Source organism: Peromyscus maniculatus, chromosome 11 (genome assembly GCF_049852395.1).
Source record: "Peromyscus maniculatus bairdii isolate BWxNUB_F1_BW_parent chromosome 11, HU_Pman_BW_mat_3.1, whole genome shotgun sequence".
NCBI lineage: Eukaryota > Metazoa > Chordata > Mammalia > Rodentia > Cricetidae > Peromyscus > Peromyscus maniculatus.
In genome coordinates, this window is record NC_134862.1 from 82,884,724 (window position 1) to 82,908,030 (window position 23,307).

A 23,307-nucleotide genomic window follows, 5' to 3' on the forward strand; every position below is an offset into this window, starting at 1 on the left:
AGAATGACCTATGTCAGAGATTGGAGGGTCAAGATCATATGGGAAAAGTCAGGTGTGGTGGTGCATGCCTTTAATCCCAGCACTGGGGTATTAGAAACATGATTATCTCTGTGAATTCAAGGCAAGCCTGGTCTGCATAATGAGTTCCCAGGCAGACAAAGTTACACAGTGAGCCCTGTCTCAATAAAATAAAATAAAATAAAATAAAATAAAATAAAATAAAATAAAATAAAATAAAATAAAATAAAATAAGATAAAATAAAATAAAATAAAACAAACAAAAGAACATTTTGCAAGAATGAACATGATTCAGGTTGTTTTCACTTTTAATTGTCATTTCATTTCATAATCATTTCAGCAGGCAGCACACAAATCACCATCACTGAACTAGATAGTTTAGACCAGTTTTCCTTAATCCAATTTGTGCAGAAGAGAGTTTCATAAATGGAGTAAAAGAATGCTAAAAATGCATTTTTCATGATTTTTAGGGATTGGCTAAACATTTGGAGAATTGTCCTGTCACATAGATATCTCAGACCAAAAAGAAGCAGATAATTATGGATTAGCAATTAAAGACTTAGTCAGGGAAAACTTACACACAATGTGATCTTGGTATTCATCACAGGATGCAGATCACAGCCACAACAAACCTGACAAAATATGTCCAGGGGTCCAATAGTGGCATGAATATCATCAGTGAAACCACCTATCTTCTTCTTTGATTTAATGTCCATATAATTACATACCCACATGCATATATGTTATATAACAAAAATTATTTTTAAAAATTCTATCAGATTGAGAATGAGTAGATCTTGGGGAAGTTGGAGAGAAAAAGAATGATGAAGTGGTGTAATTACATCTCATTTAAAATAAATTTTAAAAATATATAGTGAAAAATAAAATACCTATTAACTATAATAATATTAAATTTTATTTTTAGGTCTTTAATTTCTTTTAATATATATTTTGTATGGTAAACATCCAGTATTACAAATCTGTATCCATGCAGACTATTCAGGTGGTAGAGACAGGTGTATCTCTATTCCGTTGAAGCCAGTCTGGTCTAATGATTTCCAGAGCAGGCAGAGCTATATAGAGAGATCCTGTCTCAAAAACCAAACAGATAAAAAAGAACACATGGCAAGAACATGATTCATTTTTTTTCACTCTTCATTATCACTTCTACTTTTTCATAGTTCTGCATTCTTCCCTTGTGATATAATGTCATGCTTTCTTGTAATAATATTCTACTTCCTTACCACATTCCTGTTGATTTTTCTCTGTTCCACTAACCTGATGCCTTCATATTTATAGCAGTTATTTATTTACACTAGTCTTGATAACTAGTACAGTTGGCACTTTCTATGTAATCTTTCCATTTTCTTCAGGTATATTTGTTCTTGGTCCTTTATACCAGTTTGTGAGTTATAAAAAATTCCTCCAACAAACATTAGAGTTTTTCTTTAAAAAACTTTTATTTTTCCATTAATTGTGGAGTTGTTTTAGATTCACAGCAAATAGAGAGCTAAGAATTGAAGGTTCCAGGTTCTTCCTCCTCATACCATCATAACTCTTCATTAGTCACATCTTGCACTACAGTGGTGATTTTTCTGTCATCTCTAAAGTTTGAATGGCATTTGCATATTGTGAGAAAAGTCATCTTATTCATGTTATTGATTAATAAAATTCAAAATTTCATATATGTTCTCATTAATGTAAGTCTTATTTTAACCCTCTCAGTAGTAAAAAATCATTTTTCTGTAATTGCTTTAAAAAATCCATTTTGAACTACTAGTATTTATATTATGAAATGGTGTGCCTTTCTGTTTTGTGAGTATAATTAGGATTGTATTGTTTATTGGTCAACCTTTTTCTTTAATGATTTTTAAGTCCCTATTGCTTAAGACACGGCATTAATGGGTCATCAAGCATAGAGAAATCAAGCTGGTGTTGATCTGGAAGCTTCATCTTTGCTTGTTAGCTTTCATAGTGCTAGAAGCTGATATGTATGCATGCTGTTAGAGGAGAAAAGTAAACATCAGGGTTTTTTTTTTTAGCTATGAACCCTGAAAGTATCAACCAGAACAAGCCTGGCAATGTATTACCAGAAGTACAATAGTGGCATTAATATCTTTGAAGTAACCAACCACTTTCTTCTTGGATTTAAGGCTTACTTCACAAGATAGAATTCATGTATATTACTGTTATCAGATACAAGAACCTGGAGATAGACAGGTCATAGACCAGAGGGGAGATGCAACTGTTATTACTCGGCCAAAGTAACATAGTACTAAAGTAACTACTAATGACTTATCATTACTATGGTAATTAACACAAAAATCTACAACTGTTCAAGGTATAGAGAATAAGAGACTGTGCAGGGCTCATGCCTAAATGGAACATCTATAATGCAAACCCTCTTTCCACATGAAAGGGATCACTGTAGAAGAGCAGGCTGGTGTGAGGTATCACTATAAACACCATGACCAGTAGAGTATTGATCTAGGAGAGGCAAGATGTAGATTGAGTTCAGCCCATGTTGTTTCAAACTTAGACCCTGACATTGGGTAGTTTACTTTGGGCATATTAAGCAGAACACAAATTGGAGAAATTTTCCTAGTGATAATAAACTTAGTCTCATATGCATAACAAAGCTTAAGACATTATTATATTGAAAGTCTGGTCAAGCACAGGTGAAATCTTCTCTAAAGATAGGTTCTATAGATTTGCTTTGGAAGCAGGATCAAGGTAAACAATGTTCATCATAAGGGTTTCAGTGCTATAGACTGAGTTAAACATAAGAGTTTGGGTGAGCTGGTGTCATTTGGCATGCAGATAGCACAGAGGTCACCAGGCTATTAACCATATACATTTCCAGTCTCTTGGGAAGAAAACAAGTTATACACTTCTTCCTTTGTAGAGACAAAACTGCATGTTTAACATTCCTAGTTTTCCTCATGCTTGTCTGTGAGCACAAGTACCTACATGCTTCCTAGAGGCTAGAATAGTATAGGAGCAAAAGTGGATAGATGAGTATAGGAAACCACTTTACATATAACAGGGAAGTTGCCCTTATACGCATCCAATGGTTGTGAGAAAACCCACAAGACATGTGTAACTCAAGCCAGACAAAAGCCCAGCAAGGAGAAAAGAGACTAAGAAAATATTACCCTTAGCTGAGAGAGAGCCATTTTTATTAAGGTGTGGCTTCTGGTAGACTTAATATGCTCCAGTGTATGACAATAGCTAAGAGTATAGGGACACACTAATTAGACAGAAATTACTCTTTAGTGTAACCTTGGTATGTGAAGAGTATTGATTTCAGAAGAACTGAAGAAGAAGGAAGAGGTGAAATTGATCAAAATTTAAAATGCTATTGCTAGATATATTGCAGTTCATTGTACTTGATAATGTTGGAAAATGATTTTTAAAAGCTATTATCTACATGCATGTTTGTAAGGTATGGGAGTGTTAAATATGTTGATTTCCACATCATGAAATATTGAAAACTATAATATTTTGTCTATTATTTTGTAAAGACAATCAATTTTTCAGTGTGGTTTTGCATTTAAAATACAGAGGAACTGCTGTTCAAAAACAATAAATAATCTAGAAAGCTGCTTTTGGACCAAAGTAAGAAACAAGTAAGTGGAAAAAGGAGAGTTTATTCAAGCATATTTTTCCAAGAAAAATCATTTTAATGGGACAAATTCTATAATCATAATACTGTAAATCCCATTTCATATCTTAAAAATAAGGGAAAAATCAGATAATAGGCTAAAAAGAAAAGAACTAAACCACAAACTTTCTAAAGAGAGCAAAACCTCCAGTCTTATGTTGTTGAGCCTGGAAAAAGCTTCTTAGATAAAATCAGAAAAAAAAGTGAACTGCATTTAAAATGCTTCAAGGAGACTGGAAGAAGTTGACACACCAGCAGCAATGGATGACTGTTCTCTTTACTCCACGGCCTCACCAGCATGGGCTGTTACTTGTTCTACTGATCTTAGCTGTTCAGACAGGTTTAAGATGAAATCTCAAAGTTGATTTGCATTCCCTGATGACTGAGGATGTTGAACATATCTTTAAGTGTTTCTCAGTCATGTGAGTGTCCCCTTTTGAAAATTCTTTGCTTCGTTCTTCACTCCATTTTCCAGTTGGGCTATTTGTTTTCTTGATTTTCTAGATTTTTGAGTTCTTTATATATTTGGGATATTAACCCTCTGCCAGCAGTGCAGTTGGCAAAAATCTTTCCCCATACTGTGGACAGCTTCTTTGTCTGAATGATGGTATCATTTTTTCTTTTCTTTTTTTATTAAGAAATTTTCTATTCATTTTACATACCAACTACAGATCCCCTCCCCTCCCTTCTCCAACAACCCAGCCTTTCCCCCCATTCCTTTTAAAAATTTTTATTATTTCTATACTTGAGAATTTAAATTCAAGTGTTATTTTCATAGCAAAAGAGAACAATAAGAAATTTTGAAAATGAAAATACATAATCACAAATCAGATATGGAAACTATTAAATGCATGGATGTACTACTCAAGCTGTTGTTTATTACCAATTGCTAGGTGTCTCTAATTTAAAAACTTCGCTGTTAAAAGCACTGAATTGATTTAGTAGGTAGCTGCTTTCTTCTCCATCTTTTGGATTCAAATGGGTAGTGGGTATTTCCTTTTTTCTCCTAGCCTTGGTGACCTGGAAGGAGACAGAGAGAGATACTATAAGATCCTAGCAATTGAGCTAAAGCATTGTTTATATCTCTCCAGTCACCCATCCTTGCCTATTGCCCTCAAGGGCCTTACATGACCCTTTGCCCTCTCAAAGACTGTTGATCTTCTCTGCTTCATCTTTTTCATTGTATTGCCTTATTTTGAGCTACCCCTTTCCACCTATGGGTTTCTTGAAGAGAAGGCTCTTCATACTCAACATGACTTTATTTGAGTAGGTTGGATATTTCCATATGTAGTGGAATTAATGGTGTCGATTCATTCTTTGGTATATTTTTGTGCTATTTCTGTTTCCTAGACCTCTCTCTATCTAGTGTCTTTACCCAATTAAGAAAGTAGTACCTACTCATTTCCTATGAAGTGCTAAACACTGTGATAACTCATAAATGTATAAGCATTTCTTCCCTTAAAATTCAGGTTAAGAGTTAAACTTTCCCCAATGTCAGCCAACTCCTAATTTTTAAAGCTGGCATTCAAATCAAAACTCTTGCTCTTGATCTCTATTCAAATGACATATTTCTATGGCAGTCTAACTTCTTCATGCATCTTGTTATTTTGCACATATACAATATTCTTTGAATTATTTCTTCAACATCCATTTTTAAAAAAATCTTCCCCATAGAAATGGGTATAAAGACATCATCTGAATTCTGTCCTCCACAGACAGAATTGCCTATGTAACACAATGAAAATTTCATGTTTGGAGTCCTAAAGAAATGTCAATTTCCTCTTTGGTTAATCTGTTCCCTGTCTTCTTCCTACCTTAATGAAACTGTGATCACCACACACCAACTTAGGTTGCTTGCCAATTGTTTTCAGTTGAAAGGAGAAGAGTTGAAGTTTATCTCCTTCCTCACACTTGATGTTGTAGCATTTTCCATTCCCTACAACTTCTATATTTCCTGAATCATCTTTTACTTCATAGATTGTGTTCTTTGGGTACACCGTTTTCTGTAAAAGTAAAATTAACATTCCTTTTCTGAAAGTCATCATATTCACAGTTGTTGTTATACATTCAAAAAAGACATTTTATGACAAAAATCACAGGAAAATATGAAATCTATTACAGACACAGGCATACAGGTATCTTCACTGAAGTCTTCCCAAAGAATTTTCTCTTATTACTGCAATGATTTACTTTTGTTATCTAGAAGATTTGTGTCTGGAAATGTTAGGACAATAAATGTTCTTCCTGTTTTTCACTACTCCCTATTCCTCACCAGTCTGGATTCTCCATAAACCACCCTGATTGATCTCAGAAATTAGAACTTCGGGCAACCATCTTTATGTCTTCTGCTTATAAAGGGATGAATGAGAATTTGCTCCCATAGTTCATTCATTCAATAGTTTAAAGGGAAATCTACAGAACAGATAAGATCCCAGCAATTCATTCAGACCCTCTCCATTTACTTCCCTCTTTCCAGTGCCGTGTCCAAGTAAGTCAATGTCCCCCAATTCATAGTGTATGAGCTTCACAATTCACTGTATTGTGTTCATAAGCATAGTCTCTAAAGAGTGTGCTATGAAGTAGGTGTTTACAGTGAAGGAGCTTTTAAAAGAAGATTTAAAGAGGCTTAAAGTTGTCAACATTATAAAATATTTGCAGAGCTCACCAAGGTTGTCATTTTTTTGAAAACTGAATCCTAATACCCTGAATTTGGGGATTGATGCAACAATGAGATGTCTGTATATATTTTCATTTGTAAATGAGAAAACTAGATTTACTTGCCTTCCAAAGGTCATTTAATACAGTAGTTCTTAGTTGCTAAGGTCTTCCGAAATAATAAGCTAACTGAATAAGTTACAAGAGTCATCATTACCCGACAACTTCCCTTCTGGACCAGAGGTGAGTGCCTGGGTCTAGCCCGGACCCCATCCCTGGCCACCAGCCACCCTGGGAGGACCTGCCCAGCTTGGCGCCGGGTTCTGGCCACCGGGCAGCTCCCCTTCTAGCCCCACCGGGAGCGATCCCCATTTCCAAGCCCCCAGCAGCCCCTGCAGTCTCCGCGCCCTGCCCCCACGTCCATCTGCCCAAGACCCCACCCACTTCCTGAGACTTAGAGACCGGCCCCCAGCTCCCAGCCTACCCCCGACAACCTCCCTTCTGGACCAGAGGTGAGTGCCTGGGTCTAGCCCGGACCCCATCCCTGGCCACCAGCCACCCTGGGAGGACCTGCCCAGCTTGGCGCCGGGTTCTGGCCACCGGGCAGCTCCCCTTCTAGCCCCACTGGGAGGGATCCCCATTTCCAAGCCCCTGGCAGCCCCTGCAGTCTCTGCGCCCTGCCCCCACGCCCATCTGCCCAAGACCCCACCCACTTCCTGAGACTTAGAGACCGGCCCCCAGCTCCCAGCCTGCCCCTGACGACTTCCCTTCTGGACCAGAGGTGAGTGCCTGGGTCCAGCCAGGACCCCATCCCTGGCCACCAGCCACTCCTGAGAGGCCTGCCCAACTTGGCACCAGGTTCGGGCCACCGGGCAGCTCCCCTTCTAGCCCCACCGGGAGGGATCCCCATTTCCAAGCCCCCGGCAGCCCCTGCAGTCTCCGCGCCCTGCCCCCACGCCCATCTGCCCAAGACCCCACCCACTTCCTGAGACTTAGAGACCTGCCCCCAGCTCCCAGCCTGTCCCCGACTGCCATTCTGGACCAGAGCCTGCCCCTGACTTCCCTTCTGGACCAAAGAGTTGGACAAGAGAACTCCCTTTTGCACAAGAGAGAGAGTCTTCCTGAGTCTGTCAGCTCTTTGTGAAACAAGTCCACTGATAAGACCAAGAAGGAATCACAAGGAGATGGGCAGACGTCAAAGCAGAAGTACATACAGCAAAATGAAGAGCAATACAGCATCACCAGAACCTAGCTCGCCTCCAACATCTAGACCTGAACACCAAAAATTGGAAGAAGCAGAAGAAAGTAGCCTTATGAGTAACTTCATGAAGAAGGTAGAGGCTTGTGTAGAGGAAAAGACAAGAAAATTGGAAGAACGCTGTAAACAACTAGAGGAAAGGGCAAACAAATTAGAAGAAAACAATAAAGTCCTGGAAGAAAACATTAAAATCCTGGAAGAAAACAATAAAGCACTGAAAGAAAATCATGAAAAAGCAATGAAACAAACAAAGGAAACAGTCCAAGATCTGAAAAGGGAAATTGAAAAAATGAAAAAGACACAAACAGAGGGAATGCTGGAAATAGAAAACCTGAGTAAAAGATCAGGAACTTCGGATGCAAGTATAACCAATAGAATGCAAGAGATGGAAGAGAGGATTTCTGGCATTGAAGATACAGTAGAAGAAATAGTTCCATCAGTCGAAGGAAACACTAAAGCCAACAAAGTCATGAACCAAAATGTCCAAGAAATCTGGGACACCATAAAAAGACCAAACTTACGAATTATAGGGATAGAAGAAGGTGAAGAATACCAACTCAAAGGCACAGAAAATATATTCAACAAAATTATAGAAGAAAACTTTCCCAACTTAAAGAAGGAAATGCCTATGAAGATACAAGAAGCCTATAGAACACCAAACAGACTAGACCCCCAAAAAAAGTCCCCTCGACACATAATAATTAAACAACTAAATGTACAGAATAAAGAAAGAATATTAAGAGCAGCCAAGGAAAAAGGCCAAGTGACCTATAAAGGTAAACCCATCAGAATAACACCCGATTTCTCAATGGAGACTTTGAAAGCCAGAAGGACCTGGACAGATGTAATGCAGACACTAAGAGACCATGGATGTCAGCCCAGACTAATATACCCAGCAAAACTTTCAATCATCATAGACGGAAGGAACAAGACATTCGAAGACAAAGCCAGATTTAAACAATACCTATCCACAAACCCAGCCCTACAGAAAGCACTAGAAGGAAAATTCCAACCGAGGGAAGTCAGATACACACTTGAAAACACAGGCAATAGATAAAGCCACAACAGTAAACCCCAAAGAAGAGAAGTACACACACACTACCACCAAAAATAACAGAGATGAAGAATCACTGGTCATTAATATCCCTTAATATCAACGGACTTAATTCACCTATAAAAAGACATAGACTTACAGAATGGATACGAAAGCAGGACCCATCCTTCTGCTGCATACAAGAAACACATCTCAAATTCAAAGATAGACACTACCTAAGAATAAAAGGCTGGGAAAAGACTTTTCAATCAAATGGTCTTAAGAAACAAGCAGGGGTAGCCATCCTGATATCCAACAAAATAGACTTCAAACTAAAATCAATCAAAAGAGATCAAGAAGGACATTACATCCTCGTCACAGGAAAGATCGACCAAGATGAAGTTTCAATTCTGAACATATATGCCCCAAACATAAGGGCACCCACATATGTAAAAGAAACATTACTAAAGCTTAAACCACATATAAAACCCCACACATTAATAGTGGGAGATCTCAACACCCCACTTTCACCACTGGACAGATCTCCCAAATCGAAACTTAACAGAGAAATAAAGGACTTAACCGATGTCATGACCCAATTGGACCTAATAGATATCTACAGAACATTCCATCCTAACAAGAAAGAATATACTTTCTTCTCAGCACCCCATGGAACTTTCTCTAAAATCGACCACATACTTGGCCACAAAGCAAATCTCAACAGATACAAAACAATCAGAATAACCTCCTGTGTTCTATCAGATCACCATGGTTTAAAGCTAGATTTCAACAACAACAAAAACTACAGAAAACCTACAACCTCATGGAAACTGAATAATGCTCAACTGAATCACCAATGGGTTAAGGAAGAAATAAAGAAAGAAATTAAAGACTTCCTAGAGATCAATGAAAATGAAGACACCACATACCCAAACTTATGGGACACTATGAAAGCAGTGCTAAGAGGGAAATTCATAGCACTAAATGCCCACATAAAGAAGTTGGAGAAATCGCACACTAGTGAATTAACAGCACATCTGAAAGCTCTAGAACAAGAAGAAGCAAAGTCTCCCAGGAAGAATAGACGCCAGGAAATTATCAAAGTGAGAGGTGAAATTAATAAATTAGAAACTAAGAGAATAATACAAAAAATTAATGAAACAAAGAGTTGGTTCTTTGAGAAAATCAACAAGATAGACAAGCCCTTATCCAAACTAACCAAAAGACAGAGAGAGAGAATCCAAATCAACAAAATCAGAAATGAAAAGGGGGACATAACAACAGACATTGAGGAAATCCAGAGAATTATAAGGTCATATTTCAAAAACCTCTACTCCACAAAACTGGAAAACCTAAAAGAAATGGACATTTTTCTGGATAGATACCACATACCTAAGTTTAATCAAGACCAGATAAACTATTTAAATAGTCCAATAACCCCTAAGGAAATAGAAACAGTCATTAAAGGTCTCCCAACCAAAAAAAGCCCAGGACCAGATGGTTTCAGCGCAGAATTCTACCAGATCTTCAAAGAAGAGTTAATACCAATACTCTCTAAATTGTTCCACATAATAGAAACAGAAGGAACATTACCAAACTCCTTCTATGAGGCTACAATTACCCTGATTCCTAAACCAAACAAGGATGCAACAAAGAAAGAGAACTACAGACCGATCTCCCTCATGAACATTGATGCAAAAATACTCAATAAAATACTGGCAAACAGACTCCAAGAACACATCAGAACAATTATCCACCATGATCAAGTAGGCTTCATCCCAGGGATGCAAGGGTGGTTCAACATACGAAAGTCCATTAATGTAATACACCATATAAACAAACTCAAAGAAAAAAACTACATGATCATCTCACTAGATGCAGAAAAGGCATTTGACAAAATCCAACACCCCTTCATGATAAAAGTCTTGGAGCGATCAGGAATACAGGGAACATACCTAAACATAATAAAGGCAATATATAGCAAACCAACAGCCAACATCAAATTAAATGGAGAGAAACTCAAAGCAATTCCACTAAAATCAGGAACGAGACAAGGCTGTCCACTCTCCCCATACTTATTCAATATAGTACTTGAAGTTCTAGCCAGAGCAATAAGACAACATAAGGAGATTAAGGGGATTCAAATTGGAAAGGAAGAAGTCAAGCTTTCCCTATTTGCAGACGACATGATAGTATACTTGAGTGACCCCAAAGATTCCACCCAGGAATTGATAAAGCTTATAAACACCTTCAGCAACATAGCAGGATACAAAATCAACTCAAAAAAATCAGTAGCCCTCCTATATACAATGGACAAAGAAGCTGAGAAGGCAATTAGAGATACATCACCCTTTACAATAGCCAAAAATGACATAAAATACCTTGGGGTAACACTAACCAAGCAAGTGAAGGACCTATATGACAAGAACTTTAAGTCCCTGAAAAAAGAAATTGAAGAAGATCTCAGAAAATGGAAAGATCTTCCATGCTCATGGATAGGCAGGGTTAACATAGTAAAAATGGCAATCTTACCAAAAGCAATTTACAGATTCAATGCAATCCCCATCAAAATACCAACACAATTCTTCACAGATCTGGAAAGAACAATACTCAACTTCATATGGAAAAACAAAAAACCCAGGATAGCTAAAAGAAACCTGTACAATAAAACAACTTCTGGAGGCATCACAATCCCCGACTTCAAGCTCTACTATAGAGCTACAGTAATAAAAACAGCCTGGTATTGGCATAAAAACCGACATGTGGACCAATGGAATCGAATTGAAGACCCTGACATTAACCCACACACCTATGGACATATAATTTTTGACAAAGAAGCCAAAAGTGTACAATGGAAAAAAGAAAGCATCTTCAACAAATGGTGCTGGCATAACTGGATATCAGCGTGTAGAAGGCTGCAAATAGATCCATATCTGTCACCGTGCACAAAACTTAAGTCCAAGTGGATCAAAGACCTCAACATAAATCCAGCTACTCTGAACCTGCTAGAAGAAAAAGTAGGAAATAGTCTTGAACGCCTTGGCATAGGAGATCACTTCCTAAATATAACACCAGTAGCGCAGACACTGAGACAAACAATCAATCAATGGGACCTCTTGAAACTGAGAAGCTTTTGTAGAGCAAAGGATACGGTCAACAAGGCAAAGCGACAGCTTACAGAATGGGAAAAGATCTTCACCAACCCCACATCTGACAGAGGACTGATATCCAGAATATATAAGGAACTCAAGAAATTAGACATCAAAAGGACCAACAGTCCAATTGAGAAGTGGGCTTTAGAACTAAACAGAGAATTCTCAACAGAGGAATCCCAAATGGCTGAAAGACATTTAAGGAATTGCTCAACTTCCCTAATCATCAGGGAAATGCAAATCAAGACAACTCTGAGATACCACCTTACGCCTGTCAGAGTGGCTAAGATCAAAAACACTGAAGACACTTTATGCTGGAGAGGATGTGGAACTAGGGGAACTCTCCTCCACTGCTGGTGGGAATGCAAGCTTGTACAACCACTTTGGAAATCAATATGGCGCTTTCTTAGAAAATTGGGAATCAATCTCCCCCAAGATCCAGCTATACCACTCCTGGGCATATACCCAAGAAATGCTCAATCATACCACAAGAGCACTTGCTCAGCTATGTTCATATCAGCATTGTTTGTAATAGCCAAAACCTGGAAACAACCTAGATGCCCTTCAACTGAAGAATGGATAAATAAATTGTGGCACATATACACAATGGAATACTACTCAGCAGAGAAAAACAACGACATCACACGGTTTGCAGGCAAATGGATGGATCTAGAAAAAATCATCCTGAGTGAGGTAACCCAGACTCAGAAAGACAAATATGGTATGTACTCACTCATAGGAAGATGCTAGAAGTGGAACAAGGATGACTAGACTGCTACTCACATCACCAGTGAGGCTACCTGGAAAACGGGACCCCAAAAAAAAAGACACGGAGAAATGGACAAGATCTACATGAATAGCCTGGTCATGAGTGGGAACAATGAAGGGCGACAGTCGAGGGAAAGAGTGGGAGATCCTAGCTGGATCAAGAAAAGAGAGGGAGAACAAGGAATAGGAGACCATGGTAAATGAAGACCACATGAGAAGGTGAGAAGGGGAGGAAGCAGAGAGCTAGGGAGGCCCACGGAGATTCACAAAGATACCCCCTCAAAAGACTGCTGGCAATGGTCGCGAGACGGCAGGAACTGACCTACTCTGGTGATGGGATGGCCAGACACCCAAATAGTGGTGCCATAAACCCCATCCAAGGACTGAGGAATCTGAAGGCAGACATCCACGGCTGGGCCCCTGGTGGAGCACTGGGAGTCTAATTAGTGAGTAAGAAGAGGATTTATATGAGCGAGAATTGTTGAAGCCAAGGTTGGATAAAGCACCGGGACAAATAACCAAATGAATGGAAGCACAGGATCTATGAACCAAAGGCTGAGGGGCCCCCAACTGGATCAGGCCACCTGAACGGGTGAGACAGTCATTTGGCTTGATCTGTTTGGGAGGCAGCTGTGCATTGGTGCCAGGTCCTGGGCGCGTTGCATGAGTTGGCTGTTTGAATCCTGGGACTTATGCAGGGACACTTGGCTCGGTCTGGGAGGGGGGAATGGACCTGCCTGGACTGAGTCTACCAGGTCAACCCCGGTCCTCGGGGGAGACCTTGATCTGGAGGAGGTGGGAATGGGGGGCGGGCTGGGGGGAGGGGTGGGCGAGAGGGGGAGAACAGGGGATTCTGTGGCTATTATGTTGAACTGAATGGTGTTATAAAATAATAATAATAATAATAATAATAAAAAAAAAAAATGAAAAAAAAAAAAAAAAAAAAAAAAAAAAAGAGTCATCATTAAATGGTTAAACTACTATCTGCCGAGATAGTGAATTCATTATACTGAATGTTTTTGGATTTGTGAGGATGCCGACCAATCTATTTATTACTCCAAATGCATATCACAATAAATATTCAACCTTGTTCAGGGAAGCTATAGAAATAGTGTATAGAAACAAAATAATAAGTATTGTATAGTTGTGGTATTGCTTTAAAAATTGAGACTGTCGGCATGCCCCTGACCTGTGTCCTGAACCATTCCTTCTCACTGTGGCTGAGAGTAGGACTTGTAAGTAGTAAAATAAAGTTTGTTGGTAAGTCTTTTTCAGAGAGCTGTTTCAGAGATATCTTAAGAAGCAGGCTGTTAAAGGGTCACCCACTCTTATTCTCTAATACGTGGTGGAATGATTTTTCCTTCTATCCCTAGCCAAGGGAGAGTTCTGTTTTACAGTATTGCCATTAAGCTGTGACTGGAAAGTTATCATATTTGATTCCAGGTGTTGGTGGAGAAAAATTAAAAGACAAGTTGTCAGGCATTACCTTGTGTAATGTAAACAACCCATAAAACAGCGTTCCAGCGACACCGTTTTTAATATGACCGATCTTGGGAGTTTCATTTGCTCGTTTGATAAGACGGTTGGAGACTTCAATCTTCTGGTCAGGACCAGCATCACACACAATTGAAGCTTCATTTATCACCAGGATTCCTTTGAACTTGATGTAATTGGAGATGACAATGATATTCCTTTTTGTGAACTTCTCTTTCAGGTTGATGTTGAAAACTTTCACATGGAAATACTCATTCACAGTGGCCACTGTAGCATGAAACATCTTCTTTCCTCCTTGTTCTGGTAACTCATATACAAACGGGTCTATTGCATTGAGCACCATCACTGTCATGGCATCCTTTTGGAGAATAGCACCTCTGGCAATGCTCTGAGTTTGGATCTGTGTCTTTTGGTTCTGGGTTGGACAAACACGGGGGTATAAACATGTAAGCAAATATAAATTAGCCTTCACATAAAATAAATCACAATCTGCACACTGGTTCTAACAATTTTTATGTATTTATATCACTATGAATAAGCTAAAGAGGAACTCTTTGATTGTCCAAAAGGCTAGTGAATGAAAGCAGTGGGCTTCAGCCACAGAAGTCTGAACACTCACTGAAAATCAGAGGAATCTTTCTAACAGGAAGCAAGATGCTCAGCATGAACACAGCACAAGAATTTGAGAGCAATTTTATGAAGTACTTAAGTAAAATTATAATTAATTCAAATATATCCTTTACTCTTATGGCAGAGGAATATAAAAGGGGAAAGTTAAGTATTGTTGAAAATATAGAATGGTAAATATAAATCATACAGATGACATAGGACTTTAGTTACCACTGAACTATCTGGGGTTATTCTGAGGGTACAAATTATAGTATGTCTCCTCTGCATATACCAATCTGCTATAATTAAATGATCAAAACCAACATGAGCCTGCCCTCAGGCACCTCTTTTGAATGGGATCAGGTACAGTTAGTTACTATGTTTAGAGCCCTGTCCTTACGCATGGATAGAGAGTGTTCTTCAACAGCAGGGATTTGGAAATCCAGAAAGATAGTGATAGGCATCTAATCACCTTTCTACACAGTGTTCTGAGCTCACTGGGTTTCAACAGAGTATTTCAATAAAGGGAAGACTGCCTAACTCCAAGACAGAGTATAAAAAGCTATGAACTTCATAGATTTGAGTATAAGGTGATAGTGTTGTTGTCTCCACAGACCCAAGGGAAAGAAAATAATACAAGCTATCATGTCACAAACACTCATCACCTATGAGTGATTAGAATTCACTTGACTCTGATTTTTTTCATCAGTGTAAACAATTAGTATAACAAAAAAAAATCAAAAGGCAGTAGTGATGGGTGTATAAGTCAACAGTAGCAATGACCGGATTTAAATTGACAACAAAGTTATAGGATGTGCATAAGATAAAATAGTGGGTTACTATGAAGTCCTCAAAATGATCCTTAATGCACACATTTTAAGGATAATCACTGAACGTGGTACTGAGATTATGGTAGTAGATATTCAATCTAAAATGAATTATTTAAAAGAGAAACATAAATACTGATGTAGTCACTGAATGTTCTATTCATTTTAACTTAGGGACTTGAAAGATAGCCCTGATATGTTTAATCGGAAAAACAAGTAATAAAGTAATAGCTATTGTAAGACGTTACACTAGAAAGTTTTCCCCATAATTACAAAACTATCTGAAAAAATATTTGGAAAAACCTTAAAATTACCTGAATGGTAAAGTTTGGAATGAGTGAAAATTGCTTCTCAAGTGAGAAAAAAGGGGGGGGGCGGTGAGGAAAGAGGGATAGAGAGAGGAAAGGGAGAGTCCAGAGAATGGATGCTGATAATGTTGTAGTTTTCCTTCTGTGACAAATCATTTGTTCCTTTAATGAGAACTTGGGAAAAAATAAGAGGCATCAATCATCCCATTTTTCATGTGTTATGAGAATAACACTGACTTGATACTGGAGAAATACTTGACAGTCCAAAGTGAAAGTAGCCTGACCCAGGAAGAGTAAACATGAAATAATCAGCTGTAGCTCACTTCCTTTTACTCCCAGCTTCTCATAAATTGACTTCTCCTGAATTTCCAAAAATTCCTTAATTTTCCTCACTATATATTTTTACTCCCAGAATTGGTATTTTTTCTATTATTTTTACTTAAAACCTTTTTATACAATATGTATTGATCATGATTCCCCTCCCCCTACGCCTCCAGATCCTCCTCCCTCCCCACTCAACTTCGTGTTCCTTCTCTCACTCTCAAAAACTAAAACAAAATGAAAAGATAGAAAATAAAACCAAGCAAAACAGAAAAAAAAAATCCCCAAACAATAAAAAGTAAAAACCATCCCCCACCCCGCACCCACACACAGTCTTATTGTGTTGGCCAACCTCTCCCAGGCATTGGGCGTGCTCAGACTGTGGTGGATAGTGTTTATTGGAGAAAACGGGTTTTTCCCTTTGTTAGTAGATATCAACTGAAAATAGCTTCTTGGTTAGGGTTGGGACTTTTTGTCCACTTCCTCCTCTCAGTTCTGGGTCCCCAGGTGGCTTGAACCTGTGCTTTTTTAATGTGTGCCGCCATGGTCTCTGCGTTCATATGTGCATCAGTCCTGTTTGTTTGAAAGAAACTGTGTCCTTGGAGTCATGCACCAGCTCTGACGCTTATACTCTTCCATCCTCCCCGTCCACACAGATACCTGAGTCTTGAGGAGAGTGATTTGATGAAGACAACCAATTGAGGGATGAATGCTGTAAAGTCTCTCACTGTCTACACATTGACCAGTTGTGGGTCTCTGTGTTAATTTCCATCTATGGCAAGAAGAAGCTTGTCTAATGAGAGGTGAATGAGGCACCGCTCTATAAACATGACAGCATGTCATTAGGAGTCATAGTATTGCTATGTTCCTTTAACAGAATAATAAAGAGTAGTAGGTTTCTCGCAGGCCCATGGCCTACCTACTCTCAGATTCTTGGCGGCTTTGGTAATGTCAGTTATGAGTTCCATCTCATGGAATAAGCCTTAAATCTAGTCAAAAAGTGGTTGATTACTCCCTTTTCACCTATGTTATCACTTTGTTTTGTGACCTCTAAGTCTCACAAGACACCTGTCAGAGCCTTAACTGGTACGGACAGCTCTCATCTTTCCTTCTTAGCTGTGATGATTCTCACTTCTACACTTCTGGAAATTTCAGGGTTTGTAAGTATCTATAGAAAGAATAGGACAACCATAATCTTACAATACACAGTAAAATGGGGGAAATCATTAGTTATGTGTCATAACTGGTAATAAAACAAGAATATTTTACTCAGGTAAAAATTATCCATTTTTAACCTAGTGTGGACAGGGCTTCTGGGAGTATATATATAGGATAGGGCAAGACACCAACATTAAAATTCAGAGGATGGATGTGTTTGGACACTTACATGCTTTTGAGCTGGAATGAAAATATAGTGTGACAAAAATTCTGAAGAAAGAAATACCCCCGATTTGTGTTGAAGAAAAGTTATTAACAGGTTAGTCATATAACAGGAAGAGATATGTGATAGTGCAAGAGAGAAGAAATAAGGCCCATTGCTATTGAAACTTGCATGTGCTAGAATATTCACCTCTCTCTCCCTGCCTGGGATTAACACAAGCCTTATTGTCCGAAGAAATGCCAAATTCATCAAGTTTCCCCAGGGCAACACAAGATTATGGTACAGAAAATTCTATTTGTATCACCTACATTTCTATGCCTGTTTCTGTCTTTGTATGATGATCTATATCTACCATAATCAACCTCTGTGTATTTTTAATTAATTAAATCTCAGTGATAAGTGTGTGACATGGTCAGAACGTCAAGATCTGATTCTGATATTTGAATGTGAGGTAGAAAACTTGTACCTTAGCTGAAGGCGTGTTGGATGAAGCTGAAGAAGAGACCTGGAGCACTGGGGGCTGGCAGCTGGTGGTGGCTTCTTTAGGACAGGGAGGGTGATCTGGTCCTTCAGACCGCTTGGTCCTCTTCACTCCAGTCTTTTCTTTATTAATACTTTTTCTTTTCTGAAAATATATCCAATGGTCTGTTAATGAGTCTCAGTATCAACTGAACAGAATGAGTCTTCATTATTAGGTAGTATATTATGCCAGAATATGTTGGGAAATTGAAGGAGGAACATCATCCACCCTCTCGCCAGGTCTAAAATATGATCATAAATAGTCATAAACTGTGTGTGCATAAGTTATTTCATTAAACAAAGAGAGAGGAAAGAGTTATATACACAGTTTTTCTATTATTATCTCTATGGTAGGACATAATTGAATTTGAATTTTAAAACTTGGTGTGTAAACATGGACACCATAGTTCTACCTGATTTTCATGTACACAACTCTCTAGTAGGCGTGAACACATATTAATGCTGCATGACCACTTACCATGAGTTTCAATAAAGCTTGACGATAAACTAATAAAGCAATGAGTCCTTGATGGGCAGAGTAAGGAAGAGCCACTGCTGACCCCTCTGTGGACAGCCAGCCAGCTGCTGTTCCTCAAGCTCACCTGAGCTGTGGAAGTCTCCCCTTCATCAGATGCTACAGTGTTGCTGGTAGTTGATGTGGGTGTATCAGAGCCTGCTTCTTGCTTCCTTTTTCTCAGTGGGGATTTTCCTTTTACTAGAATGGGTATAATTTTCATCACAACAAATGCATGAACAAAAGAGCCCAATTAACCAACACAGAGGACTTGGAACCATCTAGTTTTCCTGCCATTTTCTCTCCATTGCATTCATAACTATGTTTATTCTATTAGTTTACTATGGGGGCACACCACTAAAGGCACAGCCTTAGACACAGTCTCCACTACTTGATGTTTTTTTTTTTACTTGTCCCCTCTAAAATGAGAAAACGCTTCCTGTCCTTGAACCCATGCCCATCAGCTAAGCTTTTCTCATTCCTGTTCTCCAAAAAATCCAAATTTTTTATCACACTGACTAGTCATGTTTTGTGTATAATACTCTCCAATCATAGAAAGCAATTAAAGGAAATCTGATATAAACTTGTGCAATGTAAAATGCAGTTTCAGAGCTTCATTATGCTAAATGCTGGGGTCAGAGTTGTGTACCCATATATCTAATACTTTTTAAATTTAGTGACTTTATAAAGAGAAGCTTCTTCACATCTTAAAGATGCAGACCTGTATGTACTTAAGTATTAGATAATATTTGTTAGCAGAAAAGATATTAATGAATGGGTAAGATTGTTAATTGAGTATTAAATGTACTCTATTTATATGCTTTAAGTGATTTTTTTCATTGTTCACTTTATTATTTTATGGTTTTACTACCATGTTGGGTATTCTAAACTATCTTAAAAATTGCTTTTTATTTTATTTACCTCCAATGTAAAAGAAGTTTACCCTGAAATATATCAAATTTCTTTGTGAGAAAGGGTTTCTTGAAATCAATTTGTTGACATCTGAAATGCTTCAACCCCCATAATGTCTAAGGCACACAGCGGTAAAGGGACACATCAGCTCTGATCACTGCAGGGAGCCCAGAACGTTCAGGGAGAGAAGAAAAGGGATGAGTGTCCAAGGTGCTCCCGTGTTACCTTTTGCTCTCTCTGTTTTAAGCCTTTTAGCAAGGCCTTCAAGTTCTTTAATTCTTTGACACACTTCTATCAGCTTGTTCAGTCCAGCATCTTTTGGAAATGTGTCCTCCATCAGGTCAGCCAACTGAATTTTGTCATAGTCATCTTGCATCTTTTTTGTTAGCTTTAGTTCTTGTCTTAGTAAGGACTTGATTTTCCTAAACTGGTAGTCATCCACAGCCACATCCTCTAATCCTTGTTGAAGAACAATTGTCTTGTATTCACTCATTATCTCTAAAATTATGGACAATCCTAAAAGATGAAAATAAACATAGGATTATAGACATATACAGACAATTCCAAAACAAGCATATTCTTGTGTGAGTGAATGACTGCAATTGATAATGTCCATAATTGCATATGAGAGAAAAACTGAGTTAAATATCAGCTGTGCCACTGTGAAAACTGGATGTAGAACTTCTGTATTAATAAATAAGTCCTAGGATATTCTTTCCCATTAGCCATGTTAGGTGACTTAAACCAGTGGCTGTTGTGGTGGAAGAAAAGTGTTAGAATCAGTAACTGTTGCAGAGTTTAGAGTCTGGGCTTTGAGTGTTAATATCCTGGATCCTTTTTCCATTCTTATTTGGTTCTGGAGCTTGTACCTTGATATCTATCTGTGGATTTCTGATTTTTCCCATTCTAAAGTGACCTATATGCAAATGGACTGCATCCAATTACAGTGTAGCTGGATGAACAATGACTGAAGTCACATGACCATGGTGAGCCACTGACCCTTGTCCACTAGGCTTTCCATCAAACAACCCTCATTAGCATCCTGTCTCTCCTGAGGTTGGATTGTGATCTTTGGGTTCTTTGTGCTCATATTACTGTCAATTTCTCAACATCTACATACTTTTCAGAGCAGGACCCTAGAATTTATTGGTTTGAATTGTGTCAGTAGTTTCTTGATTTTTATCCTTTCGGGATTGACTCAGTGGTTCTTATTTGTTCATAGACACAATTTTCTACCTTCATGTTATTTTTAAATCCTCCCAGACCTTTTAATAGTTTCCAAATTTATTAAAAATATTCCTTCCTTCTAATATATATTGGAAGACCTTGAATAACTGGCACTCTTCCTTTTAAGTTTATTTTTACTCCTGAGATCATATGCTTCAAAATATAAAATATACTCCTATTGTTAAGGTTTATGGTTTGTCTAATTTCTTTTTCATTGTTTAGAAAGCCATTCTCACATTTCTTTCTCTATTTTTCAGAAACTTTGAAAACTTTAGATTTAAGTGGGGTGTGTGATGAGAGGGTACGGTAGTAGAAGAAATAGAGGAGTAAGAACACTAATTATGTTTCAAAAACCAAGTGGCAAACCTATTACTATAGAAGTTTCCATATATATATACATATATGTATGTATATATATATTCTTTCTATCTATCTATCTTCTACCTTCTCTCCTCTATTTCTAGCTATCTAAATATCCATTAAGAATTCACATGAAACCAAGAGGTGATGGCATACACGTCTAAGCCAATTGTCTCTAGTTGAGAAGCTATCAATTTTACACTGCTAAATAGGAGTAGAATTAAACTTATTATTATGTCCCCAGGTCTTTCAAACCTCATCAGAGAAATTTGTAAGGAACTAATAACAAAAATTAGAAAATTAGAAGCAAGAAAAAAATTTGTTTTCTGGAATTTCCCAAAATTCCCCAGTGGACCTAGCATCCTGCTTTGTACCTCATTCACATTATATATACTTCCTTGATGGTCGACAGAGAATGGAATGAGTCCAATAATCTAATTCAATTTTTTTGTATTTTAGTTTTGAAATCATGCCTTTATGGACCTAGGTTTAATTGGATATTAAATATCTAGGTGTGTCAATTGTTTCCCCCCTTTTTTGGAGAAAAATTGAACATCCTCCATGCTCAAAGAAATCCAAGGCTAAATAGAATATCCACACAAGGACACATGACAGGGAAGATAAAGAGTATTAATAGAAAGACATACTCTGTAAGACATAAGATATTAAAAAGTAGATCATCTATATATTTAAGGAGGAGATTAAAGTTGATTCTCAACAATGAAACTACCTTCTTCAGAGCAGCATTCTAATTTTCATACAATACTGATCTCCTGGTCCAGGGAAAATGAAAATAGAAAGCTTTTATTTGGGAGGGTTTTAGTGAAAACACAACTATTTCAAATATAACCAGATATGTGATGACAAAAACTATGTGTAATTTTTATGGGTTCCATTTATATGAGAACCCTCATTTTGTTATTGAAGTGTTATTGCTTTTAAATTTGTACTAATCATCCAAACTTCAGGAGAATTTCCAGTTTATACAACATAGTATACATGCATTAATGCCAATCTATGCCCACTAGATTCTGGTATCAGTACGTGTCCATCCTCACCACTGAAAAGCTAAACACTTGAAATGTTCAGTTTCTTTAAAACACCTAAATTCTCTTCCAAATGTCAAAGCCTCTCTAAAAACATTCCAAGTCTCTCTAAAATTCCAAAGTCTTTAAAAATTCAAAGTATCTCATCTGTGAGCTCTTACAAAATAAAAAAAAAAAATCAGTTCCCTACACTGTTTTTCCAAGTTGGAAAAAACAGGTTATAATTTCATTCAAATCAAAGTAAAATCAAATTCTACAGTGTAAAAAAATTCTCTCCTCTGCTAAGGGCCTTGGCAGCTCCATTTCTCCTGCTCTTCCATCCAAACACACATAGTGGTTCTCCTGTGTTTAGGTTACTTCTCTCTACAACTGCTGCTATCTTTAGTGTCATCCCTTTGTACTGACATCTCAAAAATCTGGGGTCCCTATGCACCTGGTTTGTGTCTTCACCAATGATCTTTCATTGCCTTTCACAGTTACAAGCCTCAGCTATTCCTTATGATCTCATTTTGTCTCCAAAACTAGGACCACTTGGGTGAGTCTTTCACATTGCATATTTTGTCTGTCAGCACAAAATATACCCCTGTCCCCCTCCGGACCACAGCTTCTGCTTCTGTATATTGAGAGAGAGAAGACACTTCCCAGATTATATCTCAATAATACTGCTCTCATCTTAATCACAGCCAATTCTTGAGTCCCAGCTGGCCAGAATCACAGATCTGTAGTTGAAAAAGTTCAGTGTCATCAGTAGATTCTTTAGGGCACTCTCAACCTTCCCTCTGAAACTTCCTAGGCAGGACCCCATCATCTGCACTGCCCTCTGCATTATCTTGTAAATTACCATAATAGTTCATTAATCTCTAAGCATTCAATAGCTTTTATTCTCAAAGTTACAAAGTTCTTTCATAATCCTTCCTAAAACACAGTCAGGTGTGTGTGTCACAATATTACCCCAGAAACCCAGTACCAATTTCTCTCTTAGTTACAGGTTCTATTGCTGGGATAAAACACCATGACCAAAAACAACTTGGAAAGAAAGGGATCATGTCATTTTACATTTCCACATCATAATCCTTTATTGAAAGGAGTCAGAGAAGGTACTTAAGGAACCTGGAGGTAGCAATTGAAGCAGAAGCAATGGGAAACAATGGTTACTGGCTTGATCCTCATGGCTTGCTCAGCAGTGAGGACCACCTGCGCATGAGTGACACTGCCCCCAATGGGTTACACATCAATCATTA

The 23,307-nt window shown here is 38.1% G+C and overlaps 1 protein-coding gene across 1 annotated transcript in view; it reads right to left on the minus strand.

The window, feature by feature from the left end:
- Window positions 1–23,307, minus strand: part of LOC102922505 (interferon-activable protein 204-like) — an 81,229-nt gene that overhangs the window by 52,481 nt on the left and 5,441 nt on the right. Inside the window, exons 3-7 of the mRNA XM_076548005.1 lie at window positions 19,659–19,949; window positions 18,610–18,722; window positions 17,955–18,113; window positions 14,035–14,457; window positions 5,497–5,685 (exon numbers count right to left, since the gene is read on the minus strand). Of these exons, the coding sequence (XP_076404120.1) occupies window positions 5,497–5,685; window positions 14,035–14,457; window positions 17,955–18,113; window positions 18,610–18,722; window positions 19,659–19,926 (1,152 nt within the window). The 5' untranslated portion in view covers window positions 19,927–19,949. The remainder of the gene's footprint in view (window positions 1–5,496; window positions 5,686–14,034; window positions 14,458–17,954; window positions 18,114–18,609; window positions 18,723–19,658; window positions 19,950–23,307) is intronic.